General features: G+C 40.7%; 1 protein-coding gene across 2 annotated transcripts in view; it reads left to right on the top strand.

Annotated features, from left to right (window-relative positions):
- Nucleotides 1-26,221, top strand: part of myt1b (myelin transcription factor 1b) — a 96,021-nt gene that overhangs the window by 55,171 nt on the left and 14,629 nt on the right. For both annotated transcript variants that reach the window (XM_084099130.1, XM_084099131.1), the window contains exons 2-11: nt 8,471-8,571; nt 14,287-14,341; nt 15,527-15,557; nt 17,077-17,139; nt 17,818-18,107; nt 18,921-19,850; nt 22,613-22,747; nt 22,981-23,071; nt 23,774-23,893; nt 25,555-25,769. In XM_084099130.1, the coding sequence (XP_083955256.1) occupies nt 8,471-8,571; nt 14,287-14,341; nt 15,527-15,557; nt 17,077-17,139; nt 17,818-18,107; nt 18,921-19,850; nt 22,613-22,747; nt 22,981-23,071; nt 23,774-23,893; nt 25,555-25,769 (2,031 nt within the window). The remainder of the gene's footprint in view (nt 1-8,470; nt 8,572-14,286; nt 14,342-15,526; nt 15,558-17,076; nt 17,140-17,817; nt 18,108-18,920; nt 19,851-22,612; nt 22,748-22,980; nt 23,072-23,773; nt 23,894-25,554; nt 25,770-26,221) is intronic.

Below are 26,221 nucleotides of genomic sequence, written 5' to 3' on the forward strand. Positions count from 1 at the left end.
TATATATATACCAGTGCTGACAGTATAGTGTAATAGTCTTTACTAATACAACTTTACCAGTGGGGCATTGCCCATTAAATGTGTGTTGTGTGAATCACTGCACTGGACAGTACCATTCGGAAAGAGTCAGGAGGGAGGGTTCAGATAACACCAGCGACATATGCATGCTTTTGTGCAATATTAAAGATTAATCACTGGGCGTAAAATAAGCAGCTTACGCTATTAGAATTTAAAGTAACAGCGACCCGACGCGCACTCTGAACTATAAGAGGTATTTGATGTTTTAAACACGCATTTGCTCTATTACTTATCCGCCAGCGTTTTTCAGTCACTCTTAAAAATAAAGCTTGCATATGCGACAGAATAACCTTTTATAAGAACTTTTTACTCTCTGGTTCTTTTCAAAACCATATATACCGATGCTTCAAGGGATTGAGAAGCAAATATAGGCTACTGATCTGAATAGCCTATATTGTAATATCAAAAATGTTTTTAATCTCGAAAGAACCATAACCGACTCAATATCCATAGAGAGCTATCGTGGTCTTTGATAATAAGATGGTTCTTTGCTGAACCATTAAAGAACCTTTATGATTATCTTGTTTCTGGCACAAAGGAGAACTTGTATAAATCCCTTGTAGTTGGAGCGTGGGTGTGGGTGTTAGAGAGAGGGAGAGGGAGAGCGATCATGTGTGTGTGTGTGTGTGTGTGTGCACTGAGAAAGACAAGAGTATGAAATAGAGTGTGCATGGCTGTACACATGCCCGTTGAGTTATTGCGGGGGGATATTCAAAGCCCAGCCCATCGATGTTGTAGGTTTTACTACAGCTTTCGTGATGTCATGGCAAAGGGCGGAGGGAGGAGGTGGGGGACAATGGCTCATGAGGGAAAGGTAAGTCAATATTACGTTTTCTCGCTGACAAAGGCAAATGAAGCCATGTTTTTGCTTACAAACAAGTAGCGTTCATACCGCCCCGTTCTGGATCCTCGCTCGTCCGTAGCAGCACCAGCGAAGAGCCGAATCTCTTCCCCGCTGTCACTGAATCTATCGGGATACTACTGAAGTAGAGTTTAGTTTTCTTTTAGAAAAATCTATAAATGGGATATTTTAACCCAAACTGTCTCACAGCGTAGATTACTGAATATACACGTCGAAGACGAGAGAAGCGTCTGTCGGAGCAGCTTTCGGGATTATTTTTCCCCTCTCAGGTAATCATGATCATGTCATTTGGCTTTATATGTGAAATATAAATAGTTTGGGTTCTTTTTGTTGATTACCAAAAAAAAAATCCCTCAGGGGGATCTTTGAGATATGTATCTGAACTCATGGTTTAGAGTCATGGGTTGAGTTGTTAAAAGATATTATAAATGTGTCACGCTGTATTATAATATCATTTGCTAGCCAATGATGTAGACTACATATCTACAGTAGATCATCCCATTCCGAGATGCCCTACAGATCAAGGTTAATGGCTTTTACGTTGAAGGGTGCCGCTTTATTTTCATATTTTATCCCCATCGCACTTGTTTGATCGACGATTGATTTTTATCATCTTTGAAGTAAGATGTTTGCTGGATTATAGTTCGTACAAGCGGGTCTGTTTCGGAAACGATAGTGTGAGTGTGTCCATGCTTCCCTGCTAAAAGAGGCTCCAGCGGAGAGTGTGTGGAGTTGACATGGTAAAAGTGATGGAGAAACAGTCAGATATGGCGCTCTTGTACAAACGCAGCGATGCCTATTTGTTTTCCCACTTTGGTTTGATCCTCGAGATCAATCGGGAATGCCGTGTCAATATTCCGTATCTGACTTCTTATTCTCGCGCATAAATTAAATAGCGTACTGATTAATGCGCGCGGCGTGCGTTAGTCAAAACTGTTTATTTCTTAATCCACTTTATCGCGTTGTGTTTATAATTTTTCCGATTGATTTGTTCGCCTGGGTTCGGCGTGATCGCACTGTAAGTGCTCACTGTCATGTAGTTGTATAAAATCTCCATCTTTTTGGCACACATACGGAGTTGCTTCCATATGGCTCTGTGTAATTAAGGTCGAACAATGGGCGTAGCGCAGGACTCCCGGCCGAGTGCACGAATGGCGTGGAAGAAGAAGAAGAAGAAGGAGGGGTGGCCATTTGATTTTCTGCTGCAGAAAACAGAGTGGAGAGATGCTCTCTTTAAATGTCAACCGCCCCTGGTGAGATGCGCAGAAGAAAAGTCATGAGAGTTGAGGCAATAACGCCCGTTCTCTGCATCCATCCCCGCCCCTGTTCATTTCTAATGAGTGATTAATGCGTCTGTGCCTCATATTGTTCAGTATTCCGGCTGATGTGTTAGTCTTTCACTATTGTATTAAGTATAATATCAAAGCACCTGCAACCAAGATGGTGGACGTAGTGAACGTGAATGTGTTTTATCTGCGAGCCAGATGTGATCATGTAATAACAGTGAACCTATAATGTGTGTGCGCAATATTTTGGCTATATATACAATTTATTGGATTTCAATATTATTGTTTTTGTTATACATGTTATATATGGCTGTCCTAGAGCCAGAAGCCTAATGCTATGTGAAAAGTAACTGGAGTTAGTGAGCTTTAAGTGTTTCTAACTTCTCATCGTCTGAGGCTTCTGGCTCAATGACAGCCAGTAATTCCACTATCAGTGGTGTAGAGGAGAACAGGGAGTGTTGTACAACAGGCTGATGTGTAACACCATCAGTTTAACTAATTAAACATGAGCTACAAAGGTGAAATAACCATATACATAAGCACTGCCCTCATGAGGTGAAGATAGTAGTTGTAAGTCACAATATAAAGGTACAGGATCAAAAAATAAGGGAAATTTCATCTCTGTTTTATAATTTGATTTGTGTTAATGGATGTTAAATGAAAAAAACTTTCAGATTGATACTGTCATCTGAATCAACAGGTTCTCTTTATAAATTTGATATAGATCTGCTCATAAAAATAACATGCAAAGCAAACTTTGAGGCTTGTAACACTTTCCATCATACTTCAACTGAACCTGCAAAGAGAAGATGAGACAATGTAAATGCTACATTTTGAGAGTGATTAACACTGTTTGTTAAGGCTACTCTTTTTCTTTTTTTTTCTTTTTTTATAAAAATGTTTCCCACTGTGAATTAACATGTTTATTATAAACCGAGAGTGGCCTATTGCCCTGATATTTGAGATAAGTTGTAGATTCCTCAACTAATTTGTATGAAAATATATCAAAGCTTTGAGAAATATAGGGAAAAGGGACTACAACATTTGCATCAACTAACATGTAGGCCTAGCCTATCAACTGACAAATATTGCTGCTAATGTTGTGTTGGTAGCCGCATTTTAGCGTCATCCACTTCACGATATTCAGCACTGTGAACAATAAAGGTCACCTGAGCGCAACATTGATTCATGGAGTCGTTTATTTTATCTCGCTCGCCTGGAAACTGGTTTTGTAATAACTTTCACAAGATCCTATCTGTCTGTTTGCGGAAATTGCGCAGAATTGCGCAGTCGTCAGGAACCTCCAGAGTTTAATCAAATAGGATGCTGCTATCTGTGCGGTGGGGGGAATCCTTGCAAGTTTTCTCAATTATTTCTGTCAGTTAATATATAAACGAACAATGTGCTCAGTCGTATATACAAATAGTTCTATAGCGGATCATCTGGTGCACGCAGACGCTCTTTTCACAAGCGTCATGAAATCTGTCTTCACAGATCGCCGTTTAATCTTATCCGCGGATTAATTCCTATCATATTCAAACAGGGGGTGTTTGCGACATACCAACCCTAATGCTCATTTTGGTTGTCCAAAGGCGCTAAACGCTCGAAATATGCGCTTGTTTATCGCTCGGTCCGTAGGACAGGAAACTAGTGATATAAAAGTGGGGAAAAATAAAGATGCATACAGTGCTGCAGCAGGTGCCACGGATTTGCCGGAGAGGAGAGAGTAATAAACATGTGGAATGGAGCAGCTGGGCCAAATTGCGCTCTTCTCATTCAGAGCACAGCAGAAAGCCACGCCACTGGGGCCGAGGGTCAGGGTCGCCCCTATCATTAGTGAAGAAAGGTGCCATTTAGAGCAGCCTTTAAGCCTTGAAACACTGAATTGCGTGCAGCTGAATTGATCGGTGATTTAGAATGCATGTTTGTGCTGTTTTAGTCTTGCGCGACAACCGCGCCATTGTTTCGTTCGGTGTTTTGAACGAATCGTTCTCGTTCACTCACGTGTGCTGATTTACATGTAATTCACTTAAGTTTTGGGTAACTGTGGTTTCCTGCTTTTAGAGGTCGGTGTTTAGAGCTAATCTCTTAAGAATCCTTCTCGTTCGCCCACATGTCCTTATTTACATCTAGGTTTTTTTTTTTGTTTTTTTTTTAAGCCTTTCCTGCCTTTAAAATTTGACTATGGCACGAGCAAATGTCATTCGAGCCCGGGATGTGAAGAAGCAAAATCATTGGTTGGACCTCCTGAACGAACACGCGCGTTTGAATGAACAAGTCGAGTTTTAAAGGGATAGTTCACCCAAAAATGAAAATTCTGTCATCATTTACGCACTCTCCTGTTGTTATAAACCTGTTTGAGTTTCTTTCTTCTGCTGAACACAAAATAAGATATTTAGAAGAATGTTGGTAACCAGACAGTTGACGTCACCCATTCACTTTCTATAGTTTTTTTTTTTTTCCTACTATGGAAGTCAATGGCTACCGTTGATCTGGTTACCAACATTCTTCAGAATATCTTCTTTTGTGTTCAGCAGAAGAAAGAAACTCATACAGGTTTGGAACAACTAGAGGGTGAGTAAATGATGACATAATTTTCATTTTTGGGTGAACTGTCCCTGTGAACGAGACATCTCTGACACTGAATGAACTAAGATATCTTGTTCATTCACTTTATTCATCATGTAAGTCACGCATATTATGTTAAAACATTTATTTCTGGAGATTTTTCTTTTAGCAGACTTGAATGCAGATTGTATAAGAGTGTAATATATATTTTATTATAATAATAATTATTATATCATTGTGAATGACCCAGGGTTTTTAAATAATCTGTTGAGTGAATGATTCAGTGACGCACTCATTGGACACCAAAAGACGTGCACAAATATCTAGGCTGTGTCCAAAATCACAGGTATCTTAGGTACTTATTTTGAACAAATATTTACTACTGAAAAAGTACGTTCTTTATAGTATGAGTTTGTGTAGTATGTGATTTCAGATGCAGCCCTATACAAACAGAGGCACTGAACACGAATCATTTTAGAATCAAGTTATTGAGTTTCCACACACCTAAACAGAAGCTTTAAAGAACATTGATATTTAACCTCTTAACTTGTCCGTATCCTTGAGAGGGTGTCTGTGTATTTAAGAAGCCCATACAAAGGCGAATTCTGCCATTGCTCCTTTAACGCAGAGTCACTCTCTGAGTTGGCCTCTTTCTGCTGCTCCTGGTTGTCATGGTGTTTTCCGTGGTGTGTCATAAAGAAAAAAAACGAGAGCCCGTAGCTCTCAAAGGCACTCGTTTTGACATGGAGAATCTAATTTTATTACTTGCTGCTGACTCTCAGGCACAAGTCGATTTTTTTAATCTTCTGAAAAGAAAAATACAATGAATGCACCACAAATGTTAAATGTATTTAGGTGGTATTGTTTTTTATATATATATATATATATATATAATTAAGTTTGAGTGTGTCTGCAAGCTAGCGTTATTCTTTCACCTTTGCTCTTGCTAAGAGCTTTCTGCTTGTTCTCTAATCACAAAGTTGAAGTTAAATCCTGCTTAACTAGAGCAGAGAGTGCAGATGTGTCGCCCGTGGATTACCGTGAAGGCATCCATTCCTATTTAATCTAAACTATGGATTTATCCCTGTCTCAGACGACTCGGCATCACTATGATGGATTTCAGCTGCATGACATGATTTTCTTGATTTGTTTACACTCATCTCTGTCTCCTTTGACTGTCTCGCAGTAGCACAACTATCACAGATCATTTATTAATCTCTTGTTCCTCTTGTAGTGTAATACTTTAAAGTGAACATTCACAGGAGCCAATCAGATAATAGTCTCTCTAGCCCATCTGTAAATGACGAACTGTTTCGCTTTATTAAGGTTGCCTTTCCCTTTAGAATGAGTGGCACCTGAGCCATCAAGGTTATAGAGGGGGTGGATTATTGAGGCTGTGCCATTTCAGGAGGCCGGAAAGTGTGGAGTCGGCTATACGGCCAAGGTTTACGGTGAGATTTTAAAGAGCCCTTTGCGCCTCGCGGTTCTGTTTATTTGGCTTGAAATTTGTAGAACGAGAAAAAGCGAGAGAGCGTTGGGGGGGAAGGATGCACAGTAGTGCTGTTGTAGTCACTTTTTAGAAGAGGGCTGAAAGTTGATAAATAAGCGTTTTGTTCCGTGCCGGCGTGGGAGTGTGTGTGTAAGGGGCATTGGAAATGCTTTTACTGACAATGCCCTACAGCTTTCTAACTCTGATGACTGGCATCCTGCCTGTCTTTTTCTGGGTTGTTGTTGCTGCTGCGCTGAGTTTTAGGAGGCAAATCAGATCTGCCTGCTTTGTTTATTTTGTGCTTGCTAAGAGAGAAGGGCAGATGTTAGAGGGGGAAGCGAGAGAGACAGAGTCAGAAGCTCGGCATGTTTAAAGGCTCCTCTTTTACTGACAGCAAACTCTTTCTCTTTCGCTCTCCTGCTCTTTGGCTCTCTCTCTCTCTCTCTCTGAGAGCGCGAGGTGAGTTTTAGTGCCCAATAAGAAACAGATGGAAGCCTCCTTTAAAGGAAGAAAACACCAGATTGAGATAAAGGTAAAGAGAGGAAGTAAAAGAAAGGACACAGGCGAGAGCAAAAGAGGCAAAAGGAGAATGGCAGATGTTTCATACCTCTTACTACAATATACCAAAACTGAAAACAAAAGTTATTATAGAGACGATGATTCTTCGGATAAAAGAACACAAATTCTTTAAAACTGCAAATGGAAGGAACAATAGCTTCAAAAAGTATTTTGATAAACAAATTGCCATATCAACTAAAAAAAAGTAAAGATCAATTTTTTAAATGTATATAAAAAAAAAAGTGTATATATATATAGAGATAGATAGATATATATATATATATAGAGATATTTTTTATATATAATGAAAGAACTTTCACATAAATCATTTTTACTCAACACACCAAAAAATGTTATATGACTTTTAGGCTTGACAGAGATATTCAAGATCTTTATGCTACAACACAAAGTTCTCTGATGTCCTCTGATCATCTCAAAGGCAAAGCTTGAAGGGTTAGAATATGTTTTTATGTGTTTCGAACGTTGAAATCCACAGAAGATTTTCTCACGTAACTTTAAAGAGTTTGTTGCCTGCGGTATTGTTGACAGCTAAACAAAAGCGAGTTATGAACCGGGGTGTCAGTGAGATTTCACGAACAATGGCTGATTCGTGCTCATTGATGAATATAATTATTATTTTAATACGCCCTGCATTTGATAGCACAAGCAAGGGGATCCGATTTTATTGGGACATTCTTTTATCTTTTTATCATGCTTGTCTATCATGTGTGTGCCAGAGGGGGGTTGGGTTGCTGGTTTATGGAGAGATGGACTATTACCCTGATGAAAAAAAAAGAAAGGAGGAGGGGAAAAAAATCTGATTTATGGTTGATTCATTATTTACTGACCAAATTCCCTCCCCCAGCACGGTTCTGTCTTTGCGACCCCTCCCTTCTCTTACACTCCTGCCTGCTAAAAGCTCAATAAAAATGCACAAAAGTGATTGATTCTAATAGCAGACTGACAGAGCTTCCAGCTGGGGTGCTTTAGCATGCATATGCATGCGCGTATGTGCGAGTGTGAGGGGTTTTTTTGAGTTCTCGCCTCTCTTTAATTAGAAGTGCATAGGTCACATGTGTAAAAGGCCCAGCCCCCGTCAGGACCTGTCAAACTGGCACTTCACACATATGACATTAAGCACCTTTCAGTCAACACATAAATGCATAGTGCTGTCAATATATCATATTAGTTAATGCATTTACACCCAAAGACAAATATCACTTTTTTTCTATAGTCTAAAATGTGAATCAGTGACAAGGCAACTGTTTATAGTATAATTTATAACAGTTTTTAATTTCTGAATTAAAATTCTTTTTTATTTTTTTGGGGAGGCATGAAGTCTATGGTTGTGAGTGTGTGTCTTGCTGTTGGGATGGAGGGGGTTGTGTTTCGTGCGCTGAGGCTGCTGGTTTCAGATGCAGGTGGACAGGTGATGAGATGATCTGGCCGTTTCACTGCTGAATCAGTCTGTTACAGCGTTTCGAACCGAACACTCCTTTGGCCTCGCTCCGCAAAAACTCTTCCAACTGCCAGCGCAGATGCTGACGTGTCTGTCTTTTCCCTTCATTTTCATTTTTTCATCTTCATTTATTGCTTTCTCTTTCTCTCTCTCCCTCTCTTCTCAAACAGAAAATGAGTACCGGGGGAAACTCCTGAACCAGCGCTGGACGCGAGGAGACAAGATCAGCCGCTGCCGGCCCTCTCTCAGACTGCAGAGCCGACCAATCAAAGTGAGTTGCTCGAGCCCGTCAGCCAATCGGCACGCGGAAACGTGGGCTTCCTGCCAAGTTGGCACAATTAGAGGCGAAAGAGGGCTATACATTTATGACATTCCTAAGTTCTGTCTGTCAGCACACTATGAAAGGAAGTCAGCGTTGTATTACGGCGACGTGCGCAGTTCATGCCAGCTTGACCTAGAATGGGTTTTGGCAGAGCAACCTAACCCCCCCCCCTTTGAATGAGCTGAGATTTTAAAGTGTCCCGCGCCCCGTAATTATGAAGAATTGGGCTGTTCGACTCAACCTAATTTCGTTTTTAGAGCTTTCTTGCATTATTTAGGAAAACTGGAGAGGTTTGAAAGCGGGGATGTCCTTGAGCTGCTTTTGTTTGCTATCTTTTATCAACATAAAAGAAAGTCTCTCTCTCTCTCTCTCTCTCTCTCTCTCTCACCCCCAAGCCCCCCCCTCTCCTTTTTCTGCTTAGGTGTGTGTTTTCGGCTTTAAGTGGATGCATCTCTTTTCCTCCTCTTTCACTCTTTCTTCTACATGCGTTTTATTTGGAACAGACCACATTTCCAACCATCTATCTCTTTCACTTCTGCATTGGGAAATTCACTGGAAGAGATTTCTAATGGGAAAAAGCGAAAAAAAACAAGAGTAAGAGAGTCTTCGCTCTCTCCCGTGGGCCCATAAATGTGTTTTTTTCTCCACTCTGATGGAAAGAGTTCATCTGAAGCGATTGATTTATCGATCTAATTTGAAATGTTTAAAGGGTTGCAGTTGCAGGCAGCGCTTTTAAGAGCATCCAATTAGATAATACCAAACTCCGACTGATCAGCGTCATCCAACTGTGTGCAAAGGAATCAGAGCCGAGCTTATTCTCAAGCTACCACAAGCTGTTAAAAGAAAACACACAAGAGAGAGACGAGCAATGCAAGTGTGCATTTTATACACACACACACACACAAACATAAACCTCTCTCGGTTGTCAATCAGGCCGTGAGAGTGCGTGTTAACTCCGCTCCCCTGATGGATGGCTCAGATCTCCTTGGCGACCGCATTGGCCTTCTTTAATTGGCCGATGCTTTCCGCAGGTAATTTTGGAGATGTCAGTAGTCCTGTCACTCTTGCGATGGTTGCCACGCCGGGCCTGGTTGCGTCCTCTTCTTGTAAATGCGAAAATGAATAAAAGGCTCATTTATGCGCACCGGAGGAGGAGGGGTGACCTTCTTTGTGAAGTCATTGCCCCCAGCCAGCAATTTACATAGAGCTGTCAGAAGAGCACGAAGGAGCGACTCCGTCCGCTTGTATGGAGAAGAGAGGGACACAATTAATAATGTAGCACACGGCCAGAAGGGATATGCGTGGACGTTCTCCCACTCTAAGTGGTAAAAAAATATGTTGGCTTATCTTAGCGTTCGCATTTTTCTGCCAAAATCTTTCGCTCATTTCGCCGTCCCCATGCTCCTTTTTACCAGTTCTCCCTCCTTCTCACAATCACTCTCATTTCTCATGCCAACAGCCGTAATTAAAAACGCAAAGGACAGGTTTGAAAACATTAAAAGGCCTTTGAATGATATTACGAAAGAAAGATGACACTGTCTAGCTCATCACAAACACCTTTGCACGAACATGCAGATTTAATGAGGTGGAATTTGAAAAATAAAAAAGGAATGTAAACTCTGATGCGCTCACCTATTGGAAAGAGATGCGTAGCTATGGTTACACAAACATGAAAGCCGTGCGAGCTCCCTCACGGCCTGTTTGATTCATGTGTTGACACTGAGGAGACGGCAGTGAGAGACTAGAGGAAGCTACAGTGGGTAAAGAATAAAACGACACGCATCTGCCCCTGGCTTTTGTGCTTGGGGTCAGAAAGTTACAAAGCTTGTTTCGAGAGATACAGAGAGGGCATAGAAGACTCGCAGATGGGCGAACCGCATACACGCTCGCACAAACACAACGCTCAGTGTTTGAGTCCGCCGTCTCTACTTGATCGTCTATGTGAGAAAACTTTCCTCCCAGGCTGACAAGTCGAGCTCAGAGTATCGGCGCACAAAAAGCCGGCTTGTTGCTCAAGCACATGCGTGCTTGTGATCAAAACACCCCTGAGAGAGGAAGAGAGACTCTGTGCACCTGTCTGCCCGGATACACTCTCTCACACACACACACACACACACACACACACACACACACACACACAGCCAACTTTCATCACCCCATACGCAAACTCCCTCGAATGCAACACAACACACTCATTATCCGCCCGTGCTGAAAAGTCGGCAATCAACAGGAAGTGGCACTGCCAGAGAGAGTGCGCAGGGATGAAAAAGAAAGAGAAAGGGAGCGTGTGAAAGAGAAACTCCTCTGTGAAAGTGCAGTGTGCCCTTGCCAGCTCCAGCGCTGTATTAAAGGCAGCAGCTGGGAGCAGGGTGAGCAGCGCTCACGGAGGGTCAAAAGGAGAGAGTTTCGTGGATTTTCAAGGATTCCGTTCCATTTAAATCGCAGTAAAGTAATCAAAGCTAATGGCGCCATTGTGCCGGCAGAAAAGATCCGATGGCTTTACAGTGAGCAGACTTCCCTGCGTCTGTGTGTGTGTGTGTGCGAGCGAGACTGAGAGGGATTGACACCTGCTCCTTTTGTGCCAGAAAGCGCAGCGAGTGTAACGATCGGGGACTCTGTGCGGGAGGAATTACAGTGATTTGGAGTGCCTGTGTTTGTGTTATTTCTATCGCTGCGGTTAATATTGCTATTGTAATTAGCACTCGAGCTTGCCATGGGGCCGTGAACGCTCCTCTGGCAGATGCCATGCACTGCTGTCTCTCTCTGTCCGTCCAATCACATTTATTGTTCAGGGCCAGTCCTTAATACGCTCATATGATGAGTACATAAAGGTTAGGAAGGAGAAAACTGAAAAATGTACTGCAATTTAACCGTTATTTTTATTTAATCTGTCTGTCATTTTTTCTGTCTATCCATCTGTCTGTTGTTCAGTCTGTCTGTCTGTCTATCTATCTGTTTGTCCGTCCGTCGTTCATTTTTCTATATATCTATCTATTTATATACAGTGAGGAAAATAAGTATTTGAACACCCTGCTATTTTGCAAGTTCTCCCACTTGGAAATCATGGAGGGGTCTGAAATTGTCATCGTAGGTGCATGTCCACTGTGACATAATCTAAAATGAGACATAATCTAAAAAAAAAAATCCAGATATCACAATATATGATTTTTTAACTATTTATTTGTATGATACAGCTGCAAATAAGTATTTGAACACCTGTCTATCAGCTAGAATTCTGACCCTCAAAGACCTGTTAGTCTGCCTTTAAAATGTCCACCTCCACTCCATTTATTATCCTAAATTAGATGCACCTGTTTGAGGTCGTTAGCTGCATAAAGACACCTGTCCACCCCATACAATCAGTAAGAATCCAACTACTAACATGGCCAAGACCAAAGAGCTGTCCAAAGACACTAGAGACAAAATTGTACACCTCCACAAGGCTGGAAAGGGCTACGGGGAAATTGCCAAGCAGCTTGGTGAAAAAAGGTCCACTGTTGGAGCAATCATTAGAAAATGGAAGAAGCTAAACATGACTGTCAATCTCCCTCGGACTGGGGCTCCATGCAAGATCTCACCTCGTGGGGTCTCAATGATCCTAAGAAAGGTGAGAAATCAGCCCAGAACTACACGGGAGGAGCTGGTCAATGACCTGAAAAGAGCTGGGACCACCGTTTCCAAGGTTACTGTTGGTAATACACTAAGACGTCATGGTTTGAAATCACGCATGGCACGGAAGGTTCCCCTGCTTAAACCAGCACATGTCAAGACCCGTCTTAAGTTTGCCAATGACCATTTGGATGATCCAGAGGAGTCATGGGAGAAAGTCATGTGGTCAGATGAGACCAAAATAGAACTTTTTGGTCATAATTCCACTAAACGTGTTTGGAGGAAGAAGAATGATGAGTACCATCCCAAGAACACCATCCCTACTGTGAAGCATGGGGGTGGTAGCATCATGCTTTGGGGGTGTTTTTCTGCACATGGGACAGGGCGACTGCACTGTATTAAGGAGAGGATGACCGGGGCCATGTATTGCGAGATTTTGGGGAACAACCTCCTTCCCTCAGTTAGAGCATTGAAGATGGGTCGAGGCTGGGTCTTCCAACATGACAATGACCCGAAGCACACAGCCAGGATAACCAAGGAGTGGCTCTGTAAGAAGCATATCAAGGTTCTGGTGTGGCCTAGCCAGTCTCCAGACCTAAACCCAATAGAGAATCTTAGGAGGGAGCTCAAACTCCGTGTTTCTCAGCGACAGCCCAGAAACCTGACTGATCTAGAGAAGATCTGTGTGGAGGAGTGGGCCAAAATCCCTCCTGCAGTGTGTGCAAACCTGGTGAAAAACTACAGGAAACGTTTGACCTCTGTAATTGCAAACAAAGGCTACTGTACCAAATATTAACATTGATTTTCACAGGTGTTCAAATACTTATTTGCAGCTGTATCATACAAATAAATAGTTAAAAAATCATACATTGTGATTTCTGGATTTTTTTTTTTAGATTATGTCTCTCACAGTGGACATGCACCTACGATGACAATTTCAGACCCCTCCATGATTTGAAGTGAAGTGGGAGAACTTGCAAAATAGCAGGGTGTTCAAATACTTATTTTCCTCACTGTATATATCTGTCTGTCTGTCTGTATGTCTGTCTATCTATGTATCTATCTATCTATCTATCTATCTATCTATCTATCTATCTATCTATCTATCTATCTATCTATCTATCTATCTATCTATCTATCTATTATCGTTCATTTATCTGTCTGTCTGTCTGTCTGTCTGTCTGTCTATCTATCTATCTATCTATCTATCTATCTATTTATCGTTCATTTATCTGTCTGTCTGTCCGTCGTTCATTTATCTGTCTGTCTGTCTGTCTGTCTGTTTCTGTCTCTCTGTCGTTCATTTATCTGTCTGTCTGTCTGTCTGTCGTTCATTTTTCTATTTATCTATATCTATCTATCTATCTATCTATCTATCTATCTATCTATCTATCTATCTATCTATCTATCTATCTATCTATCCGTCTATCTGTTTGTGTGTCTATCTATCTGTCTGTCTGTCTGTCTGTCTGTCTGTCGTTCATTTTTCTATTTATCTATATCTATCTATCTATCTATCTATCTATCTATCTATCTCTATCTATCTATCTATCCGTCTATCTGTTTGTGTGTCTGTCTGTCTGTCTGTCTGTCTGTCTGTCTGTCTGTCTATCTATCTATCTATCTATCTATCTATCTATCTGTCTGTCTGTCTGTCTGTCTGTCTGTCTATCTGTCCTTCGTTCATCTATTTATCTGTCTATTTATCAATCTATCTATATCTCACTCTGTCTTATTTTTTTTCTGTCTTTTCTTTCTGTCTGTCCATCTGTCATTCTGGTGTTCTTTGTCTGTTTATCCATCTCTCTGTTGATCTATCTTTCTATCTTAGTGTTTGCAGTATAAAAGAGAAATAGTTCTCCCAGTGAGTATTTACACTATGGAAATGTGTTTTTTATACATTATTCATGACTTCATTAACCTCAATGTATGGTGTGTATGTGTGACCCTGAGTGTGTGTTGTGTGTGTGTTAGCTTCTCTCTCTCTCTCTCTCTCTCTCTGTTTCTCCTCCATCTATCATTGTAGTCTTAACTCTCTCCTTTTCTCCCTGACAGATGAGTTTGGATACTGACGACAAGCGCACTCGCACACGGTCCAAAGCAGGAAGAGGTCAGTGAACCCTCTCTCTCTTGCTCTCGCTCTGTCTTTCTCTTTTTCTCTCACCTCTAAAACTCATTTCTTTCACTGGTCAGCTGAGCATGTCTTATATGTTCTCTCTAGGCATATCTAATATTATCTTCTCTCAAATAATCCTGCTCTTGAAGTCTCTAGAGGTTCTTTTGCAAGAAAATCCTATTTACTATGTAGCATTCAGTAAGTTTAAATAGAGCTTTGTGAGTGAAAAGAGCATTCAACCAAATGGAATGTCGAAAGTAAAAAAAAATGCTTTGAAATATTACAGTTTCATATGCATGACCAGATTACCCGACTGTTTGTTTCTAGAAGGATGATTTGGGTTCAATAAAAGTTCAGCTCTATGGACAGCATCTGTGAATACTGTCAAATAACACCATCAGTAATTCTGACTCATCTCTCAGCTTAAATAAAAAAAGTCTTTAATAATATGCATGCAATGAAAGTCTACAAGTTAAGGCATCCAGCAACAGTAAAGAAAATTAATTCAGAGCTGCAAGTCATCCTTTTAGCAGAATGACCGTCAGATGAACTTCTGGTTATGAATTATTCATTTATGTTAGTGGAGTTTCAATACAAAATGCAAAAGTTCCATACTATTGTACTTTGCGAAATAGTGGCGTCACATTCATTTCTTGTATCCTGCTGCAAATAATGCGAATGTTACCACTTCACATGGTCATGTAAAGGCACGAGTTGAAATGCTAAACACGTCAAACCCCAAACATTTCTTTAAAGCCAAAATTATTCCAATCATTTCTTCTTTGCATGATTCTACTTTGACTGTTTTTATTGTTTTCAAATAAATTGATTAGAGAGAGGCTTTTTTTGTGTTTTTTTACACGTCGGCAGTTTTGCTCTGATTTCGCCACTAAACTGAACTGGGACAATTAATCATATTTTCGTGCTGATTCGTGCATATTGTACTTTTTTTTTTTTTTCTTCATCAAGGCTCGATGTTTTGGCTGACTCAGGTGTTTGTGTATATGTATATGTACTGTGTGTGTGTGTTTCTTCTTGGTAATGTAGTCATGAATGTTACTGCATATGGCCTCCTGGGGTCTGTATATATTTGTGATTTATTGATTGCAGTTCTATGCAATTATTTGCAGCTTTAGATTTTTCAGCTTATTTTTCTGTTCCTTGTCTTTCCCTCCGCAGTTCCCTCTGAGATTGTTGGACAGGAGCTGAGGTAAGACAGATTAGTTCTGTAAAGTTAAATATGCCTTTTTTTTTTCTTCTGCAGCAATTTTTTTCTTTGTTTTTAAATCCATGTTTGATCATGTTTTGACATTATTTAACTCACAATGCACGCCGCTTTAAAAACAAAATCCATTTGAATGTAACAAACTCATTTTCAACAATAATTATCATCAACAAAATGACTGACAGCAATAGAAATCTAATAAACACGAGGAGTCCCAAGGTTATTTATGCATGGTCCTATTTGCCTGATAAGCATTTGTTTCAAATGGCTAGTGTCTGCTAGTTTGTACCTATAGACCCAACAATACCAAATCTGTGTGTGAGGAAGGGATATGAAAGCCTCATATTCTCAGCTCATTTCACTGTCAAGTGCACTATGAAGTTTACAAGAGTGGAATTTATAACGGTATCAAACACACTCGCTAGCCACCAGGGTCACTGAAGCTGTTCATGGCCATTTCTGTCACAGATCTTAAATAGAGCTCTGCTCAAAAGATGACTGAAAGATTCTTTCATACTGCAGTAGAACAGAATTATAAATGCTTCAAGACATGATATGCCATGTATCTAGCTGGGTTTATATATATATATATATATATATATATATATAGTACCTGGTGACCTGCCCCAGAAAAATCATCGGCAAGAAAATTTAATGACCAGTCTCACGCGTATGGCCAATGCCATAGAATCACCAAGAGTCGGGTACAACTTAAATGGTTAATATAATGTATTGGCTTAAATATATCTCATACACTGTGTATATGAGCAGAATATTGCACGGCTGGAAAAGGCTCTCAGCCAATCAGATTCGAGAACCAGAACTAACTGTTGTAAATATATATAATGATATTAAAAAGTCACATTTATCTGCCGATACCAATTTGACCACAGCTATATTGTGTGTCTCTACTTTACTAATACCCAGATGGAATCTGCCTACTTTCTTTTTTTTAGCATTTTCTGCCATAAAAAACTGCAAAAATCTTCGGATTTTAAACATGATGAGATGGTAAACAGAAATATTACACACTTACTGGTAGCTTAAAGCTAAATTTGTGAATGATGGGTGTTCCGATGCCTATGCACTGCCACAGCAGCCATCTGTCATGATGCATATATCACCAAACTTTACACACACAGACAGAGATCATATTTGATCAACACATGTGAGCGTGAAGAAATGATTCAAGTTTAAATCTCAGCACTGTTTTGCTGGTAATAAATGAAAATGCCAATGAAACAAATTGACAAAATACTAGGGATTCCTGCAAAAGACAGAAGGGCTTTCATGAAACGAAAGAAGGGTAGCCGCAGGAAACGGAAATCAATCACAGCTCCATCTTATTGACGAAGCAATTGTTTTGCTAAATTTGAAAATCTATGTGTGTTTGTTTCTTGCTGTCCGTGGAAATACGGCTCCTGATGAACTATTTAGCACACAACCACAACGAAAAAACAAAAGCTATAAAGCATCTCTAATTTGACCCCCTCTATCTGTTCAGCTGCCCCACTCCAGGATGCAATGGCTCAGGCCATATCAGTGGCAAATATGCCCGACACAGAAGGTACGACAGATGACATACCCGTGTGGTGCTCTGTAGCCCCTGATTCACCTCCCTCTGCGGCCACGTAGCCTTTCCTGATCACAAACACTGTTCAGCCCGTAGATTAGATCATCTTGATCTTCATCTCTTCCTCTAATAATGACAATCTCCCTCTCTCTCTTACTCTCGCTTTCCCTGACTGAGGTCTTTAGGCAGGGTATTGATTATTGGAAAGATATTACAGTTATGTTTATTTACACATGTATACATTCAGGAAGCCATTTGAGATGCTTCATGTTTATAGATCTATCTCCGTTGCCCGTCTGATAGCGAGGTTTTCTAGGTGAGGGCTTTATTGAATTCCAGCCTCCATAACTCCCTCCATTCTCTCTTACTCTCTCTCTCTCTCTCTCTCTCTCTCTCTCTCTCTCTCTGTTTCTTATTTTTATTGTAGTATAATTAAGTGTTCCAGCCAGCTGGCTTTGATTTATAAAGGCTTTTATCCAGCACACTGCCCCCTACAGATCAATTTCCAACATCCTTCCATTCCTCATCTGAGTTTTCTGACCATATAGCATGTCATGCTTGGCTTGCGTGTGTGTAGTTTGCATGCTTTCATTGTTTTTCCATTTGTACTGTAAAAGTCCTTCATCTTGTATTTCTCGTCACTTGTTCTCACTAATTCGTCTTCTCCCATAGTGCTTTGAGCTGCCCGTTGGCCAGAAAAAGGCGCCTACAGGAAGCAGAGTCAGAGCAACCCGCCTCCAAGAGGAAGTCCCACCCGCTGAAGCTGGCAATGGACGAAGGCTTCAATGCAGAGAGTGAGGGGAGCGGAGAAGAGACGGAGTTGAGGGAGGAAGACGAGGAGGATGAAGAACAGGCACCGCAGTCTGGTGATCAAGAGCGTGAGGAAGAGGAGCAAGAAGAAGAGGAGCAAGCGAAACACAACACAGAGAGCATTAATACAGAAGAAGAGGGTGGTGATGAAGGTGAGGGATGTAAACTGAATCAGAATATGATTGTCAGTCTTGTTTGGGACAATAAAAACAATTATGTTCATACACAGTGAATGAAAAACGCACTCTGTACCCGAAGTGTCTCCGATACATTTTTATGAGTCACAACCAGTGTTTTGAGAGCGAACTCTATTGATTGGTGCCGTATTAAACAGAATTGCACTTAACAACTAGTTGACTGTCACATCATTGACATATGTATGACAAGCGCCGCATACTTTCTGGGTTATTCTTTGCTGTCAATGTTGGAGCTCCAAACTCTCTCAAGGTGACAGTAAATGCCAGGAAATAAGCTGTTGAGCAGTAAGAAAGCGAGACCGTATTCCTGTTAAATTTAGAAGAAAAGGAAAAAAACAGAACCCTGAGAGATTTTACTTATTACCGGAGAGCATAAAAAGCTGCAGGAGCTGTCAAAAACAGTTTAGAATAAAAACCAAATCCTTTAAGATTCAATACAAAGTCTTGCAAAGAAATACTTTCTTATTTCTGTGAAACACAAATGCCTCAGTGTTTTTTGTCCACACAATGAAAGACAACATTGGACCCCACTGACTTTCATTATGTGGCCTCAAACAATAAATATTTTATGTTCCACAAAAGAAATAAAGTCATACAGGTTTGAGGTGTGAGTAAAAGATGACAGAATTCTTATTTTTTTGGTTAAACTCAATCCACGTCTGCTGCTATAGTATCTACTGGACAATTTGAGAGGCAAACCTCGACTGTAAACGCATTCTTTAAAAATAACACATTTTAACATTAAATCCTTCTTTCTGTCTCACACAGAGGAGTGTATCATCATTGAGGCATCCAGCACAGACAAGCCCACGCTCTCATCCTCTGAGGATCTCTCCAACTATCAGCACATAGTGGCCAACTCAATGACCCACCTCAACAACCACAACAATGGTCCCGTATCGCCGCAACAACAACAGCCCGTCACAGTGGAAACACAAGATAAAAGCCCTTTTAGGGAACCAGAAGAAGAAGAGAAAGAAGATTATGAAACAGAGGAAACAAGGAGCGAAGTAGGAGTTCTTGTGACTAGGGAGGATGGGGTGATGGGAAATACAGGTGAGATGGAAGATAAAGAAGAGGACATGCGCACTGAGACCCAGAAAGAGTCAGACCACCAGTATTTTACTGAGGAGATGCAAACACAAAAGGATGACGAAGAAGATGATGACGATGAGGATGATGATGATGATGATGAGGGGCTGAGGTCTGAGATGCAAAAAGGAGAGGCATACATGGAGGAGTACAATGATGTTAGGTCTGAAGAGGAAGGGGAGAGAGAAGCCCCTTCGGTTATCACTGCCACTCAGGGATCCCACGTAAGGGAAAACTATGTTTCCCACAAACTCACTTTGCCAGAAAGTTACAGCTCCAGTAAGGCCGCCACATCATCTCCTGTGGTTATCGAAGTGCAGTCTGAGGAGTCGGAGAGGGATGCCGACATTGACGGGAATGATGATGATGATGATGATGGGGATGACGACAGCTTGTCTCAACGCTCAACGGTGGCGGACGAGTCCGAGATGTTCGACATAATGCGGGGGAACCTGGGGTTGCTGGAGCAGGCCATTGCTTTGAAAGCCCAACAGGTCAAAGCTCATCGGGAGCTCAGCCGCATTCCCGAACACCACCGTTTTTTTCCTCTCGACGACCGGACCGGCAAACACATGGAACATATCCGCAAGAGCTGCTTTGGAAAAGGTCAGATCTTTATCATTTTACCTTCCAACCCCTGTAAAATTGATATTTAAATTTGTAAATTCATTTTATGCGACAATTTTTGTTATAATGTATGTATAATGTCATTACATAGTCTATTCTTACATGAACTGTCAGATCAATGCGACTATTTACGCTTGCATGGTTGAAGGAAGTCTTAAAGGTCCCGTTCTTCGTGATCCCATGTTTCAAACTTTAGTTAGTGTGTAATGTTGTTGTTAGACTATAAATAATATCTGTAAAATTATAAAGCTCAAAGTTCAATGCCAAGCGAGATATTTTATTTAACAGAAGTCGCCTACATCGAACGGCCCGTTTGGACTACATCCCTCTACTTCCTTCTTTAATGACGTCAGTAGAACCGTTTTTTGACTAACCTCCGCCCACAGGAATGCTCCCTCAACTCTACCGAAATTCATTTATGTACTTGCGCACTTCTTATAACTTACTGTGTTTACTCAGCTCTTACGGTGATTTTCTGAAGTAAAACTGATGCTTCATCTTTTGTGTGATGTACAATAAACTTTATTAAACTCATCAGTATATGTTTGATCATCATTCAGACAGCAGACTTGTAGGCTATTAATAAATAATGGATACATACAAGCAGATGACAAATACGTTATAATAACCGTAATTAAACTACTAAACTATACCTGTTTCATCTCTATACAGCACTCTGACTCTGTAGGCATTATTGTCCGACTCGAAATGAACACTGTTACTGAGAGTTTCTTATATTATCATCATTCCGTGAGATGAAATTGTCCTGAGAGACTGAGCGTGAGCTCATGAAGCTCCGCCCCCTGGGTCGTCCAGCAGCAGCTTATTTGCATTTAAAGGGCACACACTAAAACAGCGCGTTTTTCTGTGCCCCAAAAAATGACAATTTAAACATGCTGTAAAAAATGATCTGTTGGGTATTTTGAGCTGCAACTTCACATACACACTCTGGGGACAACAGAGACTTATTTTACATCTTGTGAAAAGGGGCATAATACGGGACCTTTAACAATCTTTACATACAACTATTTTTACATAAATTGTTGCATGAAGTTATATAAAAATGGTTTGACATAAAAAAACAACAATGCAAAGACATTGATTGTACAACCACGTGCTCATCAATTGAATTGAAGTTTACAAACAATCTGCATTGAAATAAATTTTTCGTACATAAATGGATTCATAGGAATTATGTGAAGAATTGAGTAAATTGTACATAATCTTATGCAATTTATGTAATAATACTTATGCAAAGTCTTTACATTGTATCTTCATAGTTTTTTATGGAAAAACCATGTAAATTGTTGCATCAATGCGACTATTTACAAAAGTATGGTTATATGAAGTGTTTACAGTCTTTATGTAAAACATAAATTGTTGCATAAATTTATTTAAATATGCTTTTTCATAAAAACAAAGTAAACACTTTGCAGAACCATTCTTACATACATTTTTGCAGTGATGCGACCATTTACATAAGAATGATTTTATGTAAAAGCTATGTCAAGATGTTGCACAACCAATGGTGCTTTGAATTTGAATTGATGTCCATGAACAATTTGCACAGAAATTCATTCTAAAATAAATGGATTCACGTAAAATACATACAGAAATTCTTTCTGCTTGTGTTTGAGGAATGAATATATATACACACTCTATTGCAAGAAACTATTTCAGAAGTGCAGTCAGAGTGCTATTTAAACATTGCACATATGCATTTTTCAACACACCCTACACAAGCGCTCAAATATCAACAAATTCTCATAAATAAACACCCACACATGATTAATCAGAAAGAAGATTAAAATGGCAAGCTCTCGCTCAGGCAAAGAACTGCAAGATTAATAATGGGGGGAAGCAATCTGGAGAGTATAAATGGGTCAAATGAATTGGTTTCCATAGATAAACTCCAGCCTTAGTCTATAATTACTGAAGCACTTAGAAAGAGAGAGAGAGTGCGAGAGAGTTGAAGGGGAGAGAGGGTGTGTGTAATTAGATTGGGTTGGCACGTGTTTATTTGTTTATTGGTTTTGTTTGTGGTGTTGTTCTGCTCTCGGTTGGCGCCGTGCCCGGTCCGTGTGGCGCTGGATTCAGCCGAGCGCTCGGTAGGGCTCCACACCCCCTCTATAACTGGCCTCCTCACGCTCCGACCAGTTTTAATTAGGAGGTGCATGTCTCGTTAACATTTCAACATTTAATTAAGGAGCCACTGGAGCGCACATGCAAGCTCTTTCTCTCTCGACGTCTCTCACTTTCTCTCTTTCCTTTTCTCTCTCTCTCTCTCTCTCTCTCTCTCTCTCTCCTCGTCTGTTTTTCATGTTTTCGGTTTTGCCTTTGTCCTTGCACCTTCGTTCATTTACCTTGGACCCCACACACTCTTTCTCACTCTCTCCTCCTGTATAATATGGAGATGTGCTTTGCCAATGGTAAAGTCTGTTTAATGAGCTCCGTTTTTTCAGTAGAGAGTCCAATAAACCCCAGCGCACCCTCACCGAAGATAATAATCCTGAATGGAAACATCCACCTGCCTGCACACATAATGACTGTAATTATCACTGTAAATGTGCCCTCTCATGGGCCCAAAGGCAACTTTACAACTTCCAGAGAGCATGAAACTGGAGAGTGTGTTTGTGCCTAATGTGTGCGGTGATATGCACGTCTTTTGTATGTTTCTGTCCTGACAGAAGTGATAATGACTTCAGATAAGGTTTGACTGACAGGTGTTTTGCTGCTCACAGAGAGTTCTAGATCAGAGAAGCGAGAGATCAAATGCCCAACCCCCGGGTGCGATGGAACGGGTCACGTGACCGGACTCTATCCCCACCACCGCAGTTTGTCAGGCTGCCCACACAAAGATCGGATCCCTCCAGAGAGTGAGTCAACATCAAACTCTCTGTTGAAACATCTTTTGATTGTGTGATAAGCTGCAGGAAAAGAGACAAAGCATCACTTTAACCTGCACTTTAGACGTCTAGTATTGTGTATGTCCTTTCCTAAACCTGTCACTTATTTCATAGTTCAAAATCGATGCTGGTAGAACTTTTTTTTTTTTTTTTGGTTCATTGTCTGAATTGTATTTTTCTGCAATCTGATTGGTTGTTCTCAGTTTTGGCCATGCATGAGAATGTCTTAAAGTGCCCAACACCGGGATGCACTGGTCAGGGTCATGTCAACAGCAACCGCAACACACACCGCAGGTACAGAGTCTCCTATTTCAAAATCATAGATCCCCAAATGTACTTTTACTATCTTTATGGTTATATTTGATCCACATAATGACATTTATACACTCTTAAAAATAAAGGTTCCAATGGAATAGAGGAACCATTTTGGATTCCCCAAAGAACCTTTCAAACAACAGTTCTAAAAAGAACCTTTTTTTTCTTCATATTTCAATAATCTGAAGAACTCTTTCCCATTGTAAAGAATCTTTTGTACAATGGAAATGTTCCATGGATGTTAAAGGTTCGGTAACACTTTATTTCGATAGTCCACATTAGACATTCTACTAATTATAAGTAACTTTGCAACTACATGTTGATTAACTGTCATTAGAGTATTAGTAGACTCTGCGTAATATCTGCTAACACTTTATTTTGTTGGTCCCCCAACAGACTATAAGTAACATGGCAACTACAAGTCAACTTATTCTACTAACCCGAACCCAAACACATAACCATAACCTAACAGTCTACTGACAGTCTACTACAGTCTACTAATACTCTAATGAGAGTTAGTTGACATGTATTTGCAAAATAGTAGAATGTCCAAAGTGGACTATCGAAATAAAGAGGAACCAAAGGGGTGTCATGGAACCATCGATGCCAATAAGGAACCTTTATTTTTAAGACTGTAGTGTATTTTCCTCACTCACTGTTTCACATCTCCTCTTCTGTCAGTTTGTCTGGATGTCCCATCGCTGCTGCCGAAAAGCTCACGAAGGGTCATGACAAGCAACACCTGCCCCAGCCCATGGGCGAGCACATCAAGGGCAGCCCAAACTCTGACCGTGTACTCAGGTGAGCCCTAAACCCCAATGAAACAAACCCAGGAGCTTGAAACATCAGCATTTATTCCTATTTTTTCCCAGCAACAGCAAACTTACCCCATGTTCGGTCTCGTCCTGTCCTTCAGCTTCTATGTCAGCAGAATGTGTCCGTCAAACACACCTGCTGTGGTTGGTTAGCACAGCTGTCATTCACTGCAGAGCTGAACTCACTTACCGCAGCACGATTGGTCAGGCGTTTCGGAAAATCAGTTCTCCCTTTCCTTTGCCCTTCTAATAGAGCACAGCCTGCCATTTCATGCTGGGTTCGGGCCTCAAACCTGCTAGTCTAATTACGCCACTGATAAGCTAATTATGGGACTTACAGGGCATGGAGTATTGGAAAAATAATTACTTTCCTTCAGGAAGCATGTCTGTGGTCAGACAAAGCAATGCGGATTATGAAAATAATAAGCAGTCCTCTCTTATTAGTGTTATTCTGATTTAAATGAGCGTCAGTTCACTGAGAAAGCCCATTAAGGGAAGATGTCGACAATGAAAAGTCACCGGAGAGACCTCTGACGGCTCCGCATGCCACCCCTGCTAATGGGATGCACTGACTAATGAAGAGACAGGAAGCAGAGGCTAATATACTTTACATGCCATTGTCACGCAGATCATAACATGCGTTGGTGTTTGCGTGCGTGTTTTTCCTTCAAACCGTGTCTGAAATTCGTTAATGATGTTAACTACAGAACACAGTGTCATAGACCGCAATGACACGCACACCCATATGCTAGCATTCTTTTGCTCGTTTCCATAACCTAGCAAGCCGCCTACTGCCTACTTTTAAAACAACATCCTGACCATCATGGAAGCAGCACTCGGCACTGTATATTGGACTTCAGTGGAGTTTGACCAAAGTCCTTTTCAAGGAAAGTCAGTTTGCTCAGCGGCCATATTTGTGTATGCGAGACCAATTCCTACCTACTTGACATTAGCATGTTGCTTAGCTAATAGCTTGAATATTCTAATAAACAAACTATATTACATGCACAAATATTGAATATAATTTATAATGTAAAGGACACATAAGATGCTGCCTTAGCATTTGACTAAAACATGATATACTGCATAGGTAGCAGTTGCCTTTAATAGCCTTTGAATCTGGAGCATTTATGATGCCTTAAAATTCAGCCTCACTAGGCAACCTACCAGGTCCTGGAACATGTCTTTTCAGAGTTTTTCTTCAGAACAGAGAAAGGGCCGCAAGGGCTCATGGTTCTTCAGGAAAAGAAGTCGGTTTTAGGGCTTCAATTCCATGCTATATGATATGCTAATGTGCTCAGTGCTGATAAGACACTATTTAATCCTCTTCTCCTTCAGTCACCCTGCTTTCAAACCTCTCTCTCTCTCTCTCTCTCATTTACTCTTTTACAGGCTATTTATCTGTGGAACTTTTCCTTCCTTTTTCTTTTTTCGCTGTATCTCTGGCTCATTGTCAGTCTTTCAATTCCGCTTCTCTTCTGCTGTCTAATTCCAGCCCACTCTTTCACTCTTGATCTTTTATGCTCACTTACACTTATCCTTTTATGCTTCTTTTTTCTTCACTGCAGGGATATTGATTCTTTTGTAGAGGAGGAAAATGACAGAATCTCTCTCTCTCTCTCTCTCTCTCTCTCTCTCGCTACTCAGGCCCATGTGTTTTGTGAAGCAGTTGGAGATTCCTCCGCACGGCAGCTACAGGCCCAGCCTCGTCCCCGCCACACCACGCGCTAATCTGGCCAAGGAACTGGAGAAGTACTCCAAGGTGTCCTTCGATTATGCAAGCTTCGACGTGCAGGTGTTTGGCAAGCGCATGCTCGCCCCAAAGATGCACACCAGCGAAACTTCACCCAAAGCCTTCAAATGTGAGCAGGATTAGTCATGCTTTATGAACGCTATGTAAAATACATTTCTTGCAGTTCAGAGATGTGTGTAAATTGTGTGCTTTGTGAATAGTATGGCTAAGCTTCAAGATTCTTTATTGTCAAGGAATGGTCGTCAAACATAATGGTCCGTCATTAATAGGTAACTATGCATGAAGTAATGCAGGACAAATGAGTAGCACTACATTAACATTTCAGCTACTATTATTACCTAATACGGAAACAAGATGAATTAATCAGAATATCAAATTTAGGACTGAGATAGTTCCTTATTAGGTAATCAATAATTACTGAATGAGATTAGCTGCATTAACTTTTTCCTGCCATTGACAGAATTTTCCAGCTTTTCGTGCTTTCACTGTTATATGGCAGGGGGCGCTATTATGCATCTTCTGAAATAATATTGAATCTCCAGATCAAAACACAGGAAAAAA

This window comes from Abramis brama (assembly GCF_963993115.1).
Source record: "Abramis brama genome assembly, chromosome: 22".
Lineage (NCBI taxonomy): Eukaryota > Metazoa > Chordata > Actinopteri > Cypriniformes > Leuciscidae > Abramis > Abramis brama.